At 41.8% G+C, this 21,722-nt stretch overlaps 1 protein-coding gene across 10 annotated transcripts in view; it reads left to right on the forward strand.

Annotated features, from left to right (window-relative positions):
* Positions 1–17,743, forward strand: part of ADAM2 (ADAM metallopeptidase domain 2) — a 51,695-nt gene extending 33,952 nt beyond the window's left edge. For 6 of the 10 annotated variants that reach the window (XM_029066113.2, XM_029066118.2, XM_029066119.2 and 3 more), the window contains 5 exons: positions 1,006–1,189; positions 3,096–3,170; positions 4,817–4,931; positions 5,982–6,141; positions 17,577–17,743. In XM_029066113.2, coding sequence (XP_028921946.1) covers positions 1,006–1,189; positions 3,096–3,170; positions 4,817–4,931; positions 5,982–6,141; positions 17,577–17,703 — 661 coding nt within the window. In that variant the 3' untranslated portion in view covers positions 17,704–17,743. Of the gene's footprint in view, positions 1–1,005; positions 1,190–3,095; positions 3,171–4,816; positions 4,932–5,981; positions 6,142–7,112; positions 7,206–8,509; positions 8,575–11,434; positions 11,518–17,576 lie in introns of those variants that run through there. The other 4 variants (XR_003759860.2, XM_029066116.2, XM_029066115.2 and 1 more) reach the window with 4 other exon arrangements.
* Positions 17,744–21,722: the final 3,979 nt, after the last annotated feature.

Here is a 21,722-nt window from a genome sequence, read left to right on the forward strand (position 1 = left end):
CCTCATTTTGCTCTTCTGCACTTGGGGTTGCACTTAGTTTTGTACCCTTCATTAACTCCACCCTCAGCCCCACAGCATATTTATAATTTATTTCAATGTCTGCCTCCCCATCTAGACTCTAAGCTCCTTGTGGGCAAGGATATATCTCCCAACTGTGCTATAATGTACTCTCCCAAGCAATTAGTATGATGCTCTGCACAAAATAAGTGCTCAATATATATGATTGATTGACTGATTAAATTGGAGATGACACTGCTGATACATTTAGGTCTTACATTTATTGCTAATAGCTTTGACTAATGTCTATCAGGCTGTTACATTTCTGTATTTTAAAAATCTTCATTGAGAAATTTTAAGTCTACAGGCCTTTATTTTTGAATATTTATATATAAGGAGTAATATCCTTTGAGTGAATCCCTTAAAAATGTATATCCAGCTGAGAAAATATTGATTTGAGGGATATTACAATGACCACAATAATAATTTTAGTTTCTAAGAACAAAATATTCTATATCATGATTTTAATTTACAATTACAAAGTAGAATGAAAACAATGCAAACTTCTATGAATGTCAGGGGTAATGTTTCCAGAAATGAAAAGAGCTCTGGTTACATTAGTGTCAGGATTTGCATAGCTAAAGGGAAGATGAAGGTAGAACAACTCTCCGGATGATTTGCCTTAACTGGGCAATTCAAGCTAACATTTACCATCTACTTAACCTGTGAGTTCCCGGTGGAATCTAATTATCTTGTATCTACCCCAGTGTGCAGTACAGTTTTGGTACACAATCAGCACTTAAATACAATTATTATTATCATTATTGTTATCTGCCTGTGGACAAATCCTGTTTTTTTGAAAAATAGTCCTTTGAAAAATATTGAGTTTTTTCATAGATTTATATTTTCAAATAGTATCCAAATTCTCACAGTATTTGCTGCTTTAAATGTTTGTATTTTTGTACCACCAAATGTGATAATGACTTTCCTCTGCTTGTACTTTTATAGAGATCTTCGCTGTGGAAAAATAATATGTAAATATAAAAGTTCCAAACCATTCTTTCAAACCCAAGCAACTGTCATTTATGTTTCTGTGAACGGACACGTTTGCATTACCTTAGATTATAGACTGCATTACCAAAAACAGGACCCTATATGGGTGTATGATGGAAGCTTGTGTGGTTTTAAACAGGTAATTATTTCAAATAATTCTATTAAAGTCATATGAAACTATATTTACCCACCTGGAGAAGCAGTGTGGTCCTGTAGAAGAGATTAAGATTGTGAGTCAAGAGACGTAGATTCTAATCCAGCTCTTCACTTGACTGCTGAATGACCTTGGACAAATCCCTAATCTTTTCTGAGTCTGTTTCCTGATCTGTCAGATGGGGATTAAATACCCATTCTCTGTCCCCACCTTAAAAAGACGTGGGAGAAGGACTGGGTCTCATCTGACTAGCCTTTATTTATCCCAACCCCTAGTCCAGTGCTTAGCACATAGCAGTCACTTAACAAATGTAATTATTGTTATTATCATCATCATCATTACTATTATCCACTTAGGATCCAAACCATAAACCAAAAGTAGCATTGGTTTGTGAAAGCGTTGGGGATTTAAAGAACTTATCTTCCTACTGGCTGCTAGTTAGATTGTGTCTTTGCCACTTCAAGGTTCAAAAGGACTGTTTGCTTGATTGCATGGTGTAGGCTAAGGCTGTGCAGTCAAGCAACTTTCTGTAAACTCTGTGAGAAAGTTGCAGAGTCCAGCAACACAGGAAGAAACAAGCAACTCTCAAACATCAAGAAACTGTAAACTTTAAGGACATGAACACACAGTTGAAATAAGCAGACCTGCTAATACCTGTTTATCTATTTCTTCAGATAATACAAGCTGACATTTAAGCAACACGTTTTGTTTGGAAACTTCTGTAGCCCCATCCTATTTATTGGTTTCTTCCTTGACATTTTATATACTCCTTTTTTTTATTTCTCCCTCTCCTCCTCCACCTCCTCCTCCTCCTTGCTGTTGTCACTGTCACAACAGCAAAATGATCCCTCCTCACCATCCCTGACAAAAGCGGGACTTTATTGGATCTTGCCTTAGACTTTTCAGAAAAGAATGCTGCATCACATAACCATCCTGCCTATGTGGAACATCTGGCCAATATATTTATTAATCACTTAATTTACAAATGGATCTTTTAACATAAAACCGCAATTCCTATAGTTCATCAAAGGAACTTTCACTCTAAAGAAAACCATTGCCAACTTGGAGTTACCCTTCCTCTACCACCTACTCTTCCTACTCATAAATGATAAATGGCTTAATCTTTTGCTTCCAAGTCAGCCATTCAGGAAGTATTAATTGAAATATGCAAGGTAGATGCCATTGTTCTAAGCAAGGCAAGAGAGAGGCTCAAACAGACTTAGGTAGTGGACACCTCTCCCAAACCCTCCTCGCCCCCTTCACTCCCCCCCTTCATTCAGTTGTATTGATTGATTGCCTATGGTGTGTAGGGTATTGTACTAAGCTCTTGGGAGAGTTCAGTACAACAATAAACAGACACATTCCCTACCCACAACAAGCTCACACATCTCCTTATTCTCCAGGATAAAATTTGCCACCCTCCAATCTTGGCTGAGAGTTTGTTTGCTCCATCTCCATGCATTCACTGCCCTCCTGACAATGATAAGGCTATTTTTGGTCTGACTGACATATGTCATATAGGGAGGATGCATATGTGGCATTGGGGGTGTGGAAAGAGCATGGGAAAGGTGGGAGTTTGCTGTATGGATGGACAAGAAATATTATTTTCAGAAGTTCTACCATCATTTGAGGTAATCGTTAGTTGGAATCTCTGAGTATAGATAGACTTTTCAATTAGGCTGTCAGTGAAGTGGACTTAGAAGATTCATAGTAGGAGTGGCATTCATTTATTTTTGCATTGTATTTTGGAGAAATAATGAAAAATCAACAATAGCAAAAACTAAAAATAGTACTATTTCTGAATCGTTAAGCCACAATTTATGAAGATTGTTGAGATGATGACTTTTTTTACAAGGCTCTTTTTTAACTTGTATTTTCATTGAATTTATAGATTTGCCTAAATCGAGAATGTGTTGATGTTTCTGTTCTTGGATTTGATTGTTATTTAAAGTGCAATGGACACGGAGTAAGTAACCACAAAAAAATTATTCTAGTAGTGGTGTTAATGTTTTCTTTCTGGTTTTGAAATGATTCCTATATATAGGTTTGTCTGACTATGGGTCATTGCACAACCCCAATACATCACTCTCCCCAGTCCAACTGCCCAGTGTATTTAGAGATAGTTTTCTTGGCCTAGTGGAAGGAGCATGGGAGTCAGAGGTCCTGGGCTCTAGTCCCAGCTCTGTCACTTGCCTGTTGTTTGACCTTGGTCAAGTCACTGTGCATCAGGTTCCTCATCTATATGATGGGGATAAAATACTTGTTCTCCATCATACTTAGATTGTGAGCCCCTTGTGGGATAGGGATTGTGTCTGACCTGATTATCTTGTAATAATAATAGTAATAATAATAACAGTTGAATTTGTTAAATGCTTATTGTGTGCCAGGCACTGTACTAAGTGCTGGGGCAGATACAAGCAAATCACATTGGACACAGTCCCTGTCTCACATGAGGCTCACAGTCTTAATCCCCATTTTTATAGATGAGGTAACTGAGGCACAGAGAAGTGAAGTGACTTGTCCAAGGTCACAGAGCAGACAAGTGGTAGAACCGAATTAGAACCCAGGTCCTTCTGATTTCCAGGACCATGGTCTATCCACCAGTCCATACTGCTTCTCGCCCAGAGTTTAGTATAGAGCTTGGTACATATTAAGTACCTAACAAATTCCATTAATGTTATCACTATTATCATTACTACTATACAGGTTGGACCCACATTCTTCCACCCAGTAGTTGGTTTAGCTTCCTCTGCTGCTTCCCTAGAAGGCTAACAAAGTCTTCTTTTTAGTATAGAGCTTGGTACATATTAAGTACCTAACAAATTCCATTAATGTTATCACTATTATCATTACTACTATACAGGTTGGACCCACATTCTTCCACCCAGTAGTTGGTTTAGCTTCCTCTGCTGCTTCCCTAGAAGGCTAACAAAGTCTTCTTTTTGCTGTAGTGGATTTTTCATTATTTCTCCAAAATACAGTGCAACAAGAAATGAATGCCACTCCTAGCCTCAAGATCGCTATTGCTCCTGCCCCTCCCCTCAGTACCTAAACTCCACTCCACCACAGGGAGCTAAGGATATCCTATGATGCCCTGAAAGCACCAGTATTCAGTGACTTTTGGTCAAAGCACTTGTGAGACTGCTATAGACTTAATAGAATGACGTGATCCCTGCCCTTGAGGAATTTACAATTTACCAGAGGGGCAGGGTAGGAGAGGGAGAGGGAAGAAACAGATTCTGAAATAGGGTAAAACAATGGTGTATAAACATACATGCATAAGTGCTGTATGGGTGGGTTGATACCCAAGTTCTTTGGGGGTGCAGAAGTACTGACGTGGCAGAAAAAAGTGGCAGTGGAGGGTGGAGGGTGGGGAGAGGAGAGGTTAATTGGGGAAGACATTTTGGAGGTAATGTGATTTCAGAAGGGCTTTGAAGATGGGGAGAACCATGATTTGCCAGGTGCTAAGGGGAAATGGGTTTCAGGCAAAAGAGAGAGTATCAGCCAGAAGTTGGCGGTGGGAGAGACAAGTGCATTGGATAATACATTTTCTCTTCTTTGAGAATTTTCCCAAGTAGGCAATTTTGCTATGATATTTTCCCCTGATTTCAGATTTGCAATTCAAGAAAAAATTGTCACTGTGATCCTGGTTGGCTCCCTCCTGATTGCAAAACTCAAGGTCCTGGAGTAGGGGGAAGTATTGACAGTGGATTACTTTCAGTGTCTGGTTAGTATCTCAAGCAATCAGTGGTATTCATTGAGCACTTCATTTTTACAGAGCACTGTACTAAACTCTCGGGAGAGTACAATACAGTTGGTAGACACAATCCCTGTCCTCATCAATAATAAATTATGTAAAGCAAGTTTGTTTCCTCCTCAAGTGGATTTAAGTTCTGACTTGGGTAGAACAATAGACCTAAAGAGGGTCAAGTCCATCACTTTGCATCCAGATTGCACTCTGTTGTGGAAATGTAATCGTTTATATTTTTAATTGAATGGGGTGATTTGCTCCTTTTAGATAGGAGCTTTAGCTGCCACAAGGTCTTAGGATGGTTTTCCGTCTGGTTTTCAGCTGACTTGTCTCCTGTCCAGTATGGATACTGAACTTGATGTCTTTATCTCTGGTATTTTTATTTTCAATGTTCAGTTTCCCTCAAACTTGGCTCCTGCCACCGAGTCCCATGATACAGAAATGGAGCCTGTGTTTCTAGGGATGCAAAGGGAAACCCATTTACTCTAAAACAAGGAAGGGGAGTGAGATGAGAAGTACCCTTGATCTAGATTCTGCGGATTGCTGCAGATAACCTTTTAGTGTGTTTTTATAATGACTTTACGTTATGTTATGCTGCATTAGGTATCTGTGCAATGTATTTTTATTGCTTCCTGCACAGCAAAAGAGTGTTCAGTTGGTGGCCACTGTACTCAGTAGTGGTATTTTCTTCCATGACACCATGGTTCCACTTACATCAGTTTTACTCATGCCCTTTGGAGCCACTGATATTGTGACCTTCACAGTAACCCTGTGATGAGAACCAAAGGCTGGGAGGGTGTGGGGGAGAGTCACAGAGGCCACGTGGGTCTGGTGTTGAATTATGAGATGACTCTGTGATCCAAAGGTAGCAGTGTGGTTGGTCCTGAAGCTATTTTAGGGGAGATACAGCAACCTTTGATATTCATGGTAGAGGCCAATGTAGATGAGTTATTTCCATTTTTAACAGCTAAATGACTAAGCTACTAGTATAGTAGTTTCTAACTGGTCTGCTTTTTCTTTGTTTAGATAAGCTTCTAGTTGAGAGATATTCAAACAACATTTGGTCAAATTGGATGCTACTTATTATCCTCCCTTTAGTTATGTTGCTGGTCATGATTATCATCCCAGTGATCAAATACAGTGGACTGACAATTCGTACACATGCAGTGGAATCACAAAGTGATGAGTAAGATTTTTTTTTTTGAATGGGCGGGAAGTTTACTATTCAATGTACTTAATATTCATTGAGTACCTGCAATGTTGTCTCTATAATCTGTAACGAATACCAAATTTGACAGTGTTTAAGCACTGAATCTTATAATTATAACTTAACATTTCTATTTGGGGAATCCAGTCTGGCCATAGGAAATGAGTAGAAGTTTGAGCATTCTAGCAGTACAGCTTGTCTAGTGGCCCAGGCCAACAGCATTTATCTTGTTTTCACTTCTAGGCATTCTTTTCTAGTGCAGTGGTTTCACTTTGGACAGAATGATCTTCGATAAATAAGCCTCTTAACCAGTTTTACCAGTAAATCAGCCAGTCAGCAGTTTTTACTGAGCCACCTGCATGGTATAGAACTCAGTATGGGATTGTTCGAGTGTTTCAGGGGAAGAGTTATTTGTGCTTTCTGCCTTTGAGGAGTTTTTAGTCTAACAGTGAAAGGCAGGCAAACACACATGCACAAATACATGCAGTCCTTGACTTGAGGTATTTCAAGTTTGACTGAATGGCACATACATTTCCAAGTTTACATTCCACTTGAGATTTCCAGCACATTGGTTCGGTTTTTACAGGCCTGACCTTCTTTATGGCACAAGTTTCAGGTTGTGAGTGGTGGTGGGAGGACAGGAGCTGGAGGGAAATGGGAAAACAATTTTAAAAGCCATGATGTGGAGAGAAAAGGGGGGTGGCTTGGGAGAGGCTATGGGTGGAGATAGGGGTTGACTGATTTGCTGGGCAGAGTCACCAGTCACTGGTTACCATATTTCGGAACCTCTTGGACTTAATATATTGATCAATATAGGTTAATTATTTGTGTATAATCGAGTACACAATTCTGGGTAATTTTGGTATAAATAGGGATTGCAGCCTTGGTTGAGGAAACAATCCTCCATTTCTAACATTGTTCCTAAGAGAAAATTAGTTCTTACTTTACAGAATTTTGATTTAAGATGCAGTTTTCAGGAACCAGTTGTTTTCAAGGACATCCAAAGAAGAGGTAGCGTAACACTAATGGAAGAAGCCTATATACCTAAATAAACAATAGAAACAGTACAATTGCAAGTCACTTCTGTGGTGTCTCCCGCTCGGGAAGGAGGGCCAGGTCATCTACCATCTGAACACCTCTCAGAACATGGCTAGACTCCCCTGGAAGCCTGCAACTTTGATGATGCTGGGAGTCCTCAATGAGCAACCCCATTTGCAAGCAGTAGCTAAGGATTGTATATTTTGTGTTGTCAAACATTTTTATTGAGCGCTTTGTGCAGAGCACTCTACTCAGTGCTAGGGAGAGTACACTATAACAATAAACAGACACATTCCTTGCTCACAATGAGCTTACCATCTAGATGAGGAGATAATCAGGTCGCACATGGGGCTCACGGTCTGAGTAGGAGGGAAAATAGATATTGAATCTCCATTATGCACGTGAGGGAACTGAGGCCCAGAGAAGTTAAGCGACTAGCCCAAGATCACACTGCAGACATGTGAGCATGGGCTTTGGAGTCAGGGCTCATGAGTTCGAATCCCAGCTCTGCCACTTGTCGGCTGGGTGACTGTGGGCAAGTCACTTAACTTCTCTGTGCCTCAGTTCCCTCATCTGTAAAATGGGGATTAAGACTGTGAGCCCCACGTGGGACAACCTGATTCCCCTATGTCTACCCCAGCGCTTAGAACAGTGCTCGGCACATAGTAAGCGCTTAAGAAATACCAACATTATTATTAGACCCCAGGTCCTTATGCTCCCAGACCTGTGCTCCAGCCACTGGGCAACACTATTTCTCCAGTCAGCATGCAACCACCTCCTCATAGAGTACAATTCCAGTTGCCTACCTAGAACAGACAGTACAGTTTCCCAGTTTCCCTACATTTTGATCCAGAAAGAAAGGACTCACCTATTTCTCAATTGTCCATATTAAAATGGAAGATGCACAATCATTTTTTCTCTCTCTTTGTTTTTTCCCCACCTCTCTTCATTCTTCACTTTTTATTCCTGTGGCTAAATTGAAGTTATCAGATTGAAGAGTTACTAAAAATTAATATAGAAGGGACACTTACAAAATGCTGAAATATAAAAAAAGATGTTTAAAATGAGAACTGTGAAAAGTCACAAGGCAAAGTGTATTGTTTTTGTTTTTTGCCTGGTAGGAGTGCTACCCAGCAAAAAGCAAGGGCAACATGACTGTGGTCAGGGAACGTCTGCTAATTCTGTTGTACTGTATTCTCTCAACCATTCAGTACAATGCTTTGCACATAGTAAACTCTCAATAAATACCACTAATTGATTGATTGACCAGGCTTTAGAATCAAATAAGAATAAAATTTTTGTCCCCCAGACCTACCTCCTGAAAGACAGCCGGGAGAACTCACAAAAGTTCGAATGGCTATAGTGAGGCATGAGGTAAGACAATGGCAAAGAGCCCAGATTTTGATTTTTATGTTATGAAAAGTTTTAAGCACTTACTATGTTCCAGACACTGTACTAAGTAAGCACTGGGGTAGATACAAGACAATCAGGTTGGACACAGTCCATGTCCCATGTGGGCTCACAGTCTTAATCCCCATTTTACAGATTAAGTAACTGAGCCACTGAGAAGTTAACTGACTTGCCCAAAGTCACACAGCAAGCAAACGGCAGAACTGGAATTAGAAACCTGATTAGAAATCAGTCTTTCTGATTCTCAGACTCATGCTCTATGCACTAGGATACACTGCTTTCCAACTTGGCAAGACAGCAGTATCTGGAGCAGGTAAAAGCAGAGAAAGAGATATTGATGACAGTTCTGTCTTTGCTGCTTTTCCCAGAATTTCTCCCTCTTCTGACCCATACAGGCTGTGTTTAGGACAGCTGCAGTGAGAAATCCATGTAGCAAACTTTAGCAGAGTGGTGCTGGTTTGCTATTTTTCTTTTCTTGCTTTTTTCCCTACTGCGGCTGTACATGCTGCAGAGATCTGTTGCAGTGAATTACATGTGTTCCTCTGGGTGGGGGTGTGACTGGTTTGTTCACGTGTTCTGTCTCTTTTCCACTTTCTTGCTTTTTCATCTCCCTCTCTCTCGTTCTTCCCCCTTTCTAGTACTTTCATTTTTGCTCTCTCTCACTTTATGTCTCAATCTTGCCTTTTTATTCTGCCTCCATCCCATTTTCTAGGACTATTGGAAGTCCTACCCCAACTCATTTTGATCGTTAGAAAACTTGGCCACTCTAGGTAATGGGAGTAGAATAATAATGATAATAAAAATAATTATGGTATTAAGTGCTTACTATGTGCGAGGCATCATAGTAAGTGCTGGGGTGGATATAAGCAAATTGGGTTGGACACAGTCCCTTTCCCCCATGGGGCTCACACTCTCAATCTGCATTTTACAGGTTAGATTGCTGAGGCACAGAGAAGTTAAGTGACTTGCTCAAGGTTACACAGCAGAGAAGTGGCGGAGCCAGGTTTAGAACCCCTGACCTTCTGACTCCCAAGCCTGTGCTCTATCCACTACGCCAAGTCAGCTCTACTTTCACATCTCTAAAATCTGTGTTTTCCATTCATTCATTCATTCATTCATTCATTCATTCATTCATTCATTCAATAGTATTTATTGAGCGCTAACTATGTGCAGAGCACTGTACTAAGCGCTTGGAATGTACAAATCGGTAACAGATAGAGATAGTCCCTGCCCTTTGACAGGCTTACAGTCTAATCGGGGGAGATGGACAGACAAGAATAATAGCAATAAATAGAATCGAGGGGATGAACATCTTATTAAAACAATAGCAAATAAATAGAATCAAGGTGATGTTTATTATGTATTTATATTTATTAAATTTATTTATTATGTAATTTCATTAACAAAATAAAACTACTTCCACACCGATCCAAACATGTATCCTACCCTGCCTTGACACTACATCATCCTTCTTGCCGACCTCCCCATCTCTCCCCACTCCAGTCCTTCTCTGATCTTCTTATGGGTGTTTGGAATTAAGACTTCTGTATTTTGTTTATCTTCCCAATTTGAGGTGAAAGCTCCTCAAGACCACCATGGCTTTCTGAAGGGCCAAAGCTGAACAGAAGGGTAGAATGTGACTGACAGGTTTACAAATGGGGATAAATTCTTGGTTCTCGCACTAAGGGTCTGTAAAGACTGCTCCAAGAAAAACAGCCTCTATAGTGTATTCTCTTTTACTGTCACTCATTGAATTTGCAAGACAATTGGTTCCAGAAAATTGCATCTAAGTCGAACTGTTGTAAATTGGAACCAATTTATTTCATAGGAACAGTGATTGGATTTCCTTTCATAATACAGTGCCTCACATATAGTAAACACATAATACCATAATTATTATTATTATCATTATTATTCTACTCCTATTACCTAGAGTGGCCAAGTTATAAGTATAAATGGGGGATTGATTTCTCAATTAAGGCTGCATACCCTGCTTTCACCAAATGTACTCTAGATTGTTTCCCAGTGAGTAATATAGCAATATTAATTAGTGTATTTTATATTTAACCAGCAATTATATTGATGTAAAAGTCACATAAAACGTTAAAAATATAGTACACAAAGAAATTATTCCATTAATGCATTACCCTTCCTACAGATGATCTACGAAGCAAAGAAAAATGTTGTCATGTTTTTTGACATTGGCTTTTAGTGTGTGAGGTTCCTTTAAACCTTTCACCCCTTCTCCCCCCAAATTGTTTCCTTGTTTCTCTGTGACTCCTGTAATAATAATGTTGGTATTTATTAAGGGCTTACTATGTGCAGACCACTGTTCTAAGTGCTGGGGTTTACAAGGTAATCAGGTTGTCCCATATGAGGCTCACAGGCTTAATCCCCATTTTACAGATGAGATAACTGAGGCACAGAGAAGTTAAGTGACTTGCCCACAGTCACACAGCTGACAAGTGGCAGAGAAGGGATTCGAACCCATGACCTCTGACTCCCAATCTCGTGCTCTTTCCACTGAGCCACGCTGCTTCATGCTGCTCCTGTACCTGCTGTACCTCCTGTACCTGTACATACTGCTCCTGCTCCTTGTGCCTTGCCCCACCCTCATTCTTGGGGATTTAGGGCTTTGCACACCTTCCATGTTTTCATAAATATAGTTTATGATGACAAAATAAAAAGTAAATTTAACTCAGCAAGGTAGAATGAAAGTGAAAATCCAGTGGTTTAGAAAGAAAAAAAAATTGAGAATCACTGAACTTTGTACAGTTGGGAAAGGTTTATACAGCATTCAATTTTTTTCTTTCATTTTAAACAGCTTTTTTGTCATTTTCATTTATGCAGTTTAGAAGATTATACCTAGTCCACAACTCAAGGTTAATTCCAAATGATTTTGGCAGGGTAGGTACTTTTGTTTTCTGTCTATCTTAAAATGTGTCCCTTGCTGATATGTCAATGGTTACATTCTTCCTCTGGTTGCGGCTGAATCTCGTTTAAGGCTTTAACATGCAAACACAAGAGATGGGTGGGAGCCCTGTAAGAAGCCTGTGGCCTCAGCCTCCTGCCGCCACCTACCACCAGTACCTGAGTGAAGTGTGCAAAGACAGTGAGCCCATTTCTAAACTGTGAGCCCATTGTTGGGTAGGGATTGTCTCTATTTGTTGCTGAATTGTACTTTCCAAGAACTTAGTACAGTGCTCTGCACACAGTAAGCTCTCAATAAATACGATTGAATGAATGAAAACCTAAGGATCCATTAACTCCAGCTACCTGAAGTTGCCAGCCCAGTCCTTCCTATTGGAAGTCTTCTTGTTTCTGCTCTCATTCCAGAAGCTCCAACAGAAAACCACTCACTCAGTGGTGCTTACTGAATGCTATTGTGTCTACTGTTTGCAGAGTTTTGTACCAAGTACTCATCAGAAGGAAAAGACAGAGTCCAAACCTCTAAGGGTTTACAATCAAATGGGGGAAACCTAACAATTTCTATTATTTATAGAGTAGAGGAGAAAAAGGAGATCAAAGATTGTTGGCAATCAATCACTGGTATTTATTGAGCTCTTACTGGGTGCAGAGCACTGTATTAAGCACTTGGGAGAGTACATTAGAGTTGAAAGACATGATCCCTACCAAAGAGCTTACAATCTAGAGGGAGAAACAGACCTTAAAATACATTACAGATAGGGGTAATGGTATAAAGAATATAAGGATATTTACTTAAGTGTTATAGGTGCAGTGAATATTAAGTGCTTAAAAAAAAAGTTGGTATTGTTAAGCGCTTACTATGTGCAGAGCACTATTCTAATCACTGGGGCAGATTCAGGGTACTCAGATTGTCCCACATGAGGCTCACAGTCTTCACCCCCATTTTACAGATGAGGTAGCTAAGGCACAGACAAGTTAAGTGACTTGCCCATAGTCACACAGCTGACAAGTGGCAGAGCCAGGATTCAAACCCATGACCTCTGACTCCCAAGCCCGGGCTCTTTCCACTGAGCCATGCTGCTTCCCTAAGGGGTATAGTCCAAGTGCATGGGTGACACAGAAGGGAGAGGGAGTAGGGGAGATTAGGCCTTAGTTGGGGAAGGCCTTTTGGAGATGTGATTTTTAGGATGGCTTTGAAGGTGGGGAGAGTGGTGGCCTGTCATATATGAAGCGGGGAAGGAGTCCCAGGTCAGAGGAGTACATGGGCAAAGGGTTGGTGGCAACATAGCCAAGATCAAGGTACAGTGAGTAAGATTACTGTTTCATTCATTCATTCATTCATTCATTCATTCATTCATTCATTCATTCATTCGTATTTATTGAGTGCTTACTGTGTGCAGGGCACTGCACTAAGCACTTGGAATGTACAATTCAGCAACAGATAGAGACAATCCCTGCCCAACAGCGGGCTCACAGTCTAAAAGGGGGAGACAGAAAGCAAAACAAAACAAGTAGGCATCAATACCATCAAGATAAATAGAATCATAGATATGTAAGCATCATTAATAAAATAGAGTAATAAATAATATATACAAATATACATAAGTGCTGTGGGGAGGGGAAGGGGTAGAACAGAGGGAGGGAGTAGGGGGAACGAGGAGGGGAGGAGGGGCAGAGGGAAAGGGAGGGCCCAGTCTGGGAAGGCCTCCTGGAGGAGGTGAGCTGATGAGTGAACTGTTCAGTCTAGCTTATAAGTAAGAGATCAACGACGTAAGGTAGTAGCGTGAATCTCTGGATGATAGAGCTTCAAAAAGAATTGAATATTCATATATGCATAAGTGGTGAGATTGGGTAAAAAGTGTGGAAGTGAGAAAAATCTAAAATTCCAAACTCTATTTACAGACTGATGCATCCCTAGTTCAGCCATCAGATGGCGGTAGAGGCTTCTCTGCCAGCCAAAGAGGGCATAGCCTTGGTGTTGACACTCAGTTCTCTAGACAAACAACCTCTTTAGAAAAGTTCACGTCATGATCCCCATATCTTGGCTAATAGGTTGGTCAAACAAATTTGTCAACCAACCAAACTGTATGCTTATTTGCATAACTATTTTTTTCAGCCATCCCATCACCTTCTATCCGGGTAAACTCCATTTCCAAAAGAACGTCACCTTTCCGCAAAACTTTGTACCCCAATGTTTTGGGGAGAATTGGCTGTCTTTCTGAATGAGCTATTCAGTAGTTACAACAGTAATGATATTTTTTGAGTGCCCACTGAATGCAGTGCACTGAACCAAGTGTTTGGGAAAATGCAACAGCAAGTAGTTACGTATTTCCTGCCCATAATGAAGCTCTGCCCCAGTGGGGGAGAAATATAATAAAACATGTTTATAAATAGTGGACAGAAGAAAAAAATTGAACTCACATAGGTTCATGGATACTGAGGTTGGGTATAAATAAATACTTGTGTTACAGATGGCAGTTAGATTGATGTCAATTGGGGTGTCATGAAGTAGTCCGGGAAGGTCTGTGGGTGGAGGTGGGATTTTAGGAGGGCTTTGGAGGTAGAGAGAGCTGTAGTATGGCAGATTTGTGGTTAGGAAGGGAGTTCCAGGCCAAAGGAATAGGATGACCTCTAGACTGTAGACTTGTGGCCAGGAAAAGTGTCAACTTAGGTATATTGTAGTCTTCCAAGCACTTAATACAGTGCCTTGCATACTGTAAGCACTCAGTAAATACGATTTATTGATGAGCAAGGGATTGGAGGTGGATGAGAAGAGAGCAGGGGATATTTAGGAGGTGAGCCTTAGAGAAGAAGCAAAAAGTGGGAGTTAGGGCATAGCAGTTGAAGATTGCTCATAGGTAAAATGGAGAGAGCTGATGTAGAGTAGTTGAGGGTGATAGGCTGCCTTTAGAGGTTTCTGAGTGGAAAGATTTCCATATGCTGGATACAGTTTCAGGAACATAATCCTAGGAAGCAGCATGTCTGAAAGGAAAGAACAAGGGTCTGGGAGTCAGAGGAGATGGGTTCTAAATCTCAGCTCTTCCACTTCCCGGCAGTGTGACTTTGGGCAAGTCACTTAGTTTCTCTTTGCCTAATTTACCACATCTGTAAAACGGGGATTAAGACTGTGAGCGCCATGTGGGACAACCTGATAACCTATTATCTATCCCAGCACTTAGAACAGTGCTTGGAACATAGGAAGCACTTAACAAATGCCATCATTATTATTAAATGCTTGCCTTGTGATCTTTGGTGAGTTACTTAACTTCTCTGTGCCTCAGCTCTCATGTCCTCCCTCCTATTTAGACTGTGAGCCCCACGTGGGACACAGACTGTATCCAACCTAATTAACTTGTATCCATTCTAGTGATTACAACAGTGTTTGACATATAATAAGCACTTATCGAATGCCATTTTAAAAAAAACAAAACCTGGCAGTACTGTGGAGTCTGGACCGGCATTTCTTCCTGCCTTCAGGACATCTCTATTTAGATGTCTCACTAAAATCTTGAACTTAATATATCAGAAACAGAACTGCTCACCTTCCCCCGCCTCAAATACTGTCCTCTCACCATCTTTCTCACCACTGTAGACGATGCCACATCCTCCCTGTCTCACAAGCCTGAAACCTAGACATTATCCTCAATTCACCTTTCTCATTCAACCTGCACCTTCAATCCGACATGAAATCCTGTCTGTTTTGCCTTCACAACATCTCTGAAATGGGTTCCAAGTTAGGTCGGCGCACTTTGAAATGTGAATGAAGCGAAATCTTTCAAGATGATACGCCAACTAGGGGTATTTAATGGCTACCAATTGATCATTTTTTGGTTTAAATTACTGGGTCATCAGATCTTCAGAGCAAGGGGCATTGCAGGGAAGAAGGAGGTGGGACTGTCTGTTAAGCTTCATGGGAGGAAGGGACTTGTGTGCGGAGAGTGGATGGGGCATGCGAGTGTGCGTGTTTTCCTCTGAAACTGATGAGTTTGTGGGTGAACCCAGAGTAGAACCCCCTTCCCTGCATAGTAGGGCAGGAGGAACCCCAGTCTGAGCTGCCTCAACTGGAGTTAGTAGTAATAATCATAACTGTAATATTTGTTAAGCACTTACTATGTGTCGGGCACTGCGCTAAATGCTGGGGTAGATATAAGTTGGATACAGTCCTTGCCCACATGGGGCTCACACTGTAAATCTCCATTTTACAGATAAGTTGACTGAAACCCAGAGAAGTCATGTGACTTGTCCAAGGTCACAAAGCAGACAAGTGGTAGGGCCGGGATTAGAACCCTGGTCCTTCTGACTCCCCTGCTCGTACTCTATCCACTAGGACAAACTCCCAGCTTCTTGGGAGGGTTTGTGCTGCCCAAGGTTCATCTTCCTACTCTCCTCACTAGACCTACTGGTCCTGGTCCCAGGGCAGGTAGAGGAGGAAAAATGAGAAGGCTCGTGCTTGTTTTCTTTTTAATTAAAAAAAAGCAACAGAAGTGAAATCTCACAGGCCCAGCAGCGGTCCAATGCAGGGGCAACCCCCTGGACCGGGGAGCTTTGTGGCCACTGCCCAGGCCAGTAGGGCTATGAGTGGGGGGCAGACACCAGGCCGGGGGCAGTTTGAGCCACATGCCTGACAGGGGGAGGCAGTGGCATGTTGGGTCATAGTTCAACCTCTACTACTATGGATTGATAGATTTGATAGTCTGTCCAGACAAATTCGTCAACCAACCAAATGGCTTTTAAGCAAATTGAACAGCATGGCATAGTGGATAGAGCATGGGCCTGGAAATCAGAAGGTCATGGGTTCTAATCCTGACTCTGCCACTTGTCTGCTATGTGACCTCAGGTGAGTCACTTCACTTCTGTGTGTTGTTACCTCATCTTTAAAATAGGCATTGAGACTGTGAGCCCCACTTGAGACGGGGACTGTGTCCAACCCGATTTGCTTGTGTTCACCCCAGCGCTTGGTACAGTGCCTGGCACATAGAAAGTGCTTAACAAATATCATACTTATTATTATTATCTGTCACGGACTCCATCAGCCTCCTCCTGTCTCTCCCAACTCCAGTCCAACTTTACTCAGCTGCCCAGATCATTTTTCTGAAAAAGCATTCAGTCAATATCTCCCCACTCTTCAAAAACCCACCTCTGCATCAAACAGAAAGGATTTTCCAGCGGCTTTAAGTCACTCAATCAGCTCTCCTCCTGCCTTATCTCACTGATTTCCTATTATAATGCAATCACTAAACTCTGGTTCTCAATGCCAACCTACTCTCTGTTCCTCAGTCTCATCTATCTTGCTATTGATTCCTTGACCATGTCCTCCCTCTGACCTGTATCTCCCTCTCCATTTCATATCCGACAGTCTACCACTGTCCCTAACTTCGAAACCCTCATAAAATCACATCCCCTCCAAGAGGCTTTCCCTGACTAACCTTCAATTCCCCTACCTGCTCTATCCTCTGTGTTACTTATGCACTTGACTGTGTACACCTTAAGCACTTAGATACTCCAGCCCCGCAGCAGTCTAAGGGGTTAGTGAAGTGACATTAAGAGGCTACTGCAGGAGGGGTAGAAGCCAGGCTCATTGGAATGTCTCATTTCTTTCTTCCCCAGTTTTATACCCTTTCCAGTAAATCGTGACTACTATTGTACAAATCATTTAATTAATGAATAAGGCATCGAGTTACTGGGACAGCTCAAATGATTTATCTTGAAGGAATGGCCAGATAAACGGGTTGTAGTTCAGAATGGCGATAACCCTAAACAGGAAGCATCTAGACTGTAGGGGGAGTTTTTAGTTTTATCCTAATCAAAGACGGAAGTAATATAGTTGACTAGAGTCTCATTGTTTATGTGACCTTTTTGCTCTCGATTCAAAATGGAAAGTCCTGAAAAATTCAAAATTAATTAATTCATTCAATAATATTTATTGAGCTTGTGTGTGCAAAATGGCCTACTAATTCATGCTTTTCATTTTGATAATCATATTTGTTTTATTAGAAAGTGTCAATAGTAACCTTTTATCTTTTCTAACTCTTCCACAGCTTGAAGCCAGAGTTGCAGAAGACCCTGGAGAATGGCTGGGCACTTTACAGCACTGGAAACCTGGGCTTCTGTTTCATAGACCAAACTCTATATGAATTAGAACTTTATGGTATTTTTCTCTTTTAAGGGCTATTTCTTCATGGAAAATAAAGTGAGGAGCCCAGAAGTGTTTGTGCTCTGTGTCTTCATGCTCATTCCTATTCATCACCAGTGCCAAGAGGCCAGATCCTGGTGAAGAAGAATGGATAAACATGCAAGGTGCATTGTTCCCACTTCTGGCATTAACATTTCCTCTTTGAAAGTTCCAAAGTACAAACAGTTGTTTTGATTAACTGAAAGACACTTGCCCCCTCATCACATTCTTCTGTAATTTGCTGTGTGAAGTTGTCCTCGGAAGATTTATTCATACCTTTACTTTGGGTTTGGAGATTATTATTATTATTATTATCATTGTTATACTTGTTAAACATTTACTGTGTGTAAAAACACTGTTTTAGACATTGGGGTAGATACAAGTTACTCAGGCTGGACCCAGTCCTTACCCCATGAGAAGCAGCGTGGCTATGAGAAGCAGCATGGCTCAGTGGAAAGAGCACGGGCTTTGGAGTCAGAGGTCATGGGTTCGAATTCCGGCTCGGCCACTTGTCAGCTGTGTGACTGTGGGCAAGTCACTTAACTTCTCTGTGCCTCAGTTCCCTCATCTGTAAAATGGGGATTAAGACTGTGAGCCCCACGTGGGACAACCTGATTCCCCTGTGTCTACCCCAGCGCTTAAAACAGTGCTCGGCACATAGTAAGCGCTTAACAAATACCAACATTATTATTATTATTTAGGGCTCTCAGTCCAAGTTGGAGGGAGAATAAGTGTTAAATCTTCCATTAGATTAGGAAACAGAGGCATATAGAAGTTATGACTTTCCCAAGTCACAAAGCAGGAAACTGGTAGAACTGGATCCTCTGACACCCAGGCCCAAGATCTTTCCAGTAGGCCTTGTTGGATTTAGTTTTGGTTTGGCTGAAAAGACAGATGTGTCCCTGGCAGTTACTTCCACTTTGTGCACAAATATTGATTGTTCTTTGCTCTATCGCATTTGCTTCCTTTAGCTATGTTTATTGTGTTTCAGGGTATAGTAGTGCCTTGAATTGGGTATAGTCCTGCTGTTGGTCCAGTGGAAAGAGAACTGCTCTTGAGAGCAGGAGGCTTGGGTTCTCATCCAGGTTCTGCTTGTAGTTAGCTAATGTTAGGGAAGACTGCCTATATACTTTGTAGAAGAAGCAGCATGGCAAAATGGATAGAGCGTGGACCTGGAAGTCAGGAGGTCTTGGGTTCTAATTCCGGCTTTGCCACTTGTCCGCTATATGACCTTGGTTGAGTCTGTAAAATGGGGATTGAGACTGTGAGCCCCATGGGGGAGAGGGTCTGTGCCCAACCTGATGTGCTTGTATCCACCCCAGTGCTTAGCACAGTGCCTGGTACATAGTAAGTGCTTCACAAATACCATTATTATTATTATCAATTTTATTATTATTATTATAAGTGTGTTGCTACACATCCTGCTATCAACTCACTTGTTGCAGTGGGAACATAACTGACGGGGCTGAGAGAGTATGTGTGGCACTGTGCAACCTTCTTAGCACAGGTTGATAAAATGAGGAACCCAGGATGTGTTTGTGCTCTGTCTCTTCAAGCTCATTCCTATTCATATCCAGCACCAAGAGGCTGGATTCTGGTGAAGAGAAATGGAGAAACATACAAGTCGCATGGTCCCCACTTGTGAGATTCATATTTCCCTTTCAAAGGTTCCAGAGTACAGTGCAGCTGTAGGGAACTTGACAAAGAGCTGATTGAACACTGCAGTATTTCCTATAGCAGAGATCCTGATAGAAAGGAAGAGCATCGATTCTTTTGAAATGTGTTGTTGGAGAAGGCTTTTGTGAATACCATGGACTGCCTGAAAAACAAACAAATGGGTTTTGGAGCAAATTAAGCCATTGTGGCCTTTGGAAGGCCAAATGACTCGACTAAGATTAGCATGTTTCGGACACATCATCAGGAGGACTAATTCTCTGGAGAAGACACTAGTGCAAGGAAAAGTCCAGGGAAAATGTGAAAGAGGCATGCCAGCAGTTAGATGGATAGAAACCATAACAACGATAATGGAAGAACCTTTAGCAAGGTTACAGATTATGGCAGAAGATAGGATGTTCCAGAGAAAATCTATCCATAGACTCGCTTTGAATCAGAATCGACTTGATGGCATTTGATAATAATAATAGAGATCCCAGTGAGTGAGAAGTGACACCTGCCCCATCACGCTCCTATGCCCACCAAGGAGAGAGGGAGCCATGTTCTCTGCAGTTACAAGGGGGCTGACAATCCACAACATTTCCTGCATCTGCCCTTTCCTCTCCCTTGAGCAGCCTCCCCAGTTCAAAGCCTTGTCACCTCTTTGCTGGATCCAACCACTTGCAAATAGTGCCTGGCACATGAGAATGTGCCTAATAAATCATTCTAATGAAGAAGAAGCCTCCACCTAGCTGAGAAATACTGTCCAAAAAGGAGCACTGGGGAAAAAAAGTGGGCCCAAAAAAGTGAGAAGCAATGTGGACTAGTGGATAGAGCACGGGCCTGGGAGTAAGAAGGACCTGGGTTCTAATCCCAGAGTCACTACTTCTCTCCTTTGTGACCTTGGGCAAGTAACTTCACTTCCTCTGTGCCTTGGTTATCTCATCTGTAAAATCAGGGTTAAGACTGTGAGCCCCTGGAGGACAGGGACTGTGACCAACCTGATTAGCTTGTATATATCCAAGTGCTTACAGTGCCTGGCATATAGTAAGTGTTAACAAATACCATAAAAAGAATGCACATGGTGAGCTGGGCCCTTAAGGTAATATAACCTTCATGTCAGCATCTCCATCCCATTCCCTGCAAATGGGGATGAAGTAAGAGCTACAGAATCAGTGCCATGCCCATTGTCTGGGAGAGACTCTGTTATGAACACTTTTTTGACAGTAATAAAAATGATAATGAAGGACTTTGTTAAGCACTTTCTATGTGCTAGGCACTGTTCTTAGCCCTGGGTTAGATACAAAATAGTTGTGTGGGACACAGTCCCTGTCCCACATAAGGCTCACAGTCTTAATCTCCATTTTACAGATGAGGAATTGAGGCCCAGAGAACTTAAGTGACTTGCCTAAGTCATGCAGCAGGCAAGTAGAGGAGCTGGGATTAGAACCCATGACCTTCTTACTCCCAGGTCTGTGCTCTATGCACTAGACCATGTATTCATTCAATCATATTTACGGAGTGCTTACTATGTGCAGGACACTATACTAAGTGCTTGGAAAGTACAATTCAGCAATAGAGACAATCCTTGCCCACACCGGGTTTACACTCTAGAAGAGGGGGACCTTAGCAGGGGGGTCATGTAGACCCACTGGCTCCTTTGTGGAAGTTGCGATTAGGCTCTGTAGTTACACATGCAAGGCCAATTCAAGTCTTTACCATTGGCTTTGAATTAGAAGAGGTATAGTGAGTCTAGGGTAGACCCCAACTCCATCTTAATCGGACCATTCATTCATTCATTCATTCATTCATTCATTCATTCAATAGTATTTGTTGAGCAAAGCACTGTACTAAGCACTTGGATTGTACAATTCGGCAACAGATAGAGGCAATCCCTGCCCAATAACGGGCTCACAGTCTAAATGGGGGAGATAGCAAAGCAAAGCAAAACAGAACAAAACAAAACATCATCAAGATAAAGAGAATCATGGAGATATACACCTCATTAACAAAATAAAGAGGGTAATAATATATAAGAATATGCACAGTGCTGAGGGGAGGGGAAGGAGGAAGAGCAGATGGCGGAGGGGGGATGGGAAGGGGAGGAGGAGCAGAGGGAAATGGGGGGCTCAGTTTGGGAAGACCTCCTGGAGGAGGTGAGCTCTCAGTAGGGCTTTGAAGAAGGGAAGAGAGATATGAGGAGGGAGGGCATTCCAGGACAGCAGTAAGATGTGGGCCAGGGATCGATGGCGGGACAGGTGCAAATGGGGCACTGTGTGGAGGTGAGTGGCAGAGGACAGGTGTGTATAGGGTGGGCAGTAGAAAGGGAGAAGGGAGGTGAGGTAGGAGGGGGCAAGGT

Source organism: Ornithorhynchus anatinus, chromosome 5, assembly GCF_004115215.2.
Source record: "Ornithorhynchus anatinus isolate Pmale09 chromosome 5, mOrnAna1.pri.v4, whole genome shotgun sequence".
Lineage (NCBI taxonomy): Eukaryota > Metazoa > Chordata > Mammalia > Monotremata > Ornithorhynchidae > Ornithorhynchus > Ornithorhynchus anatinus.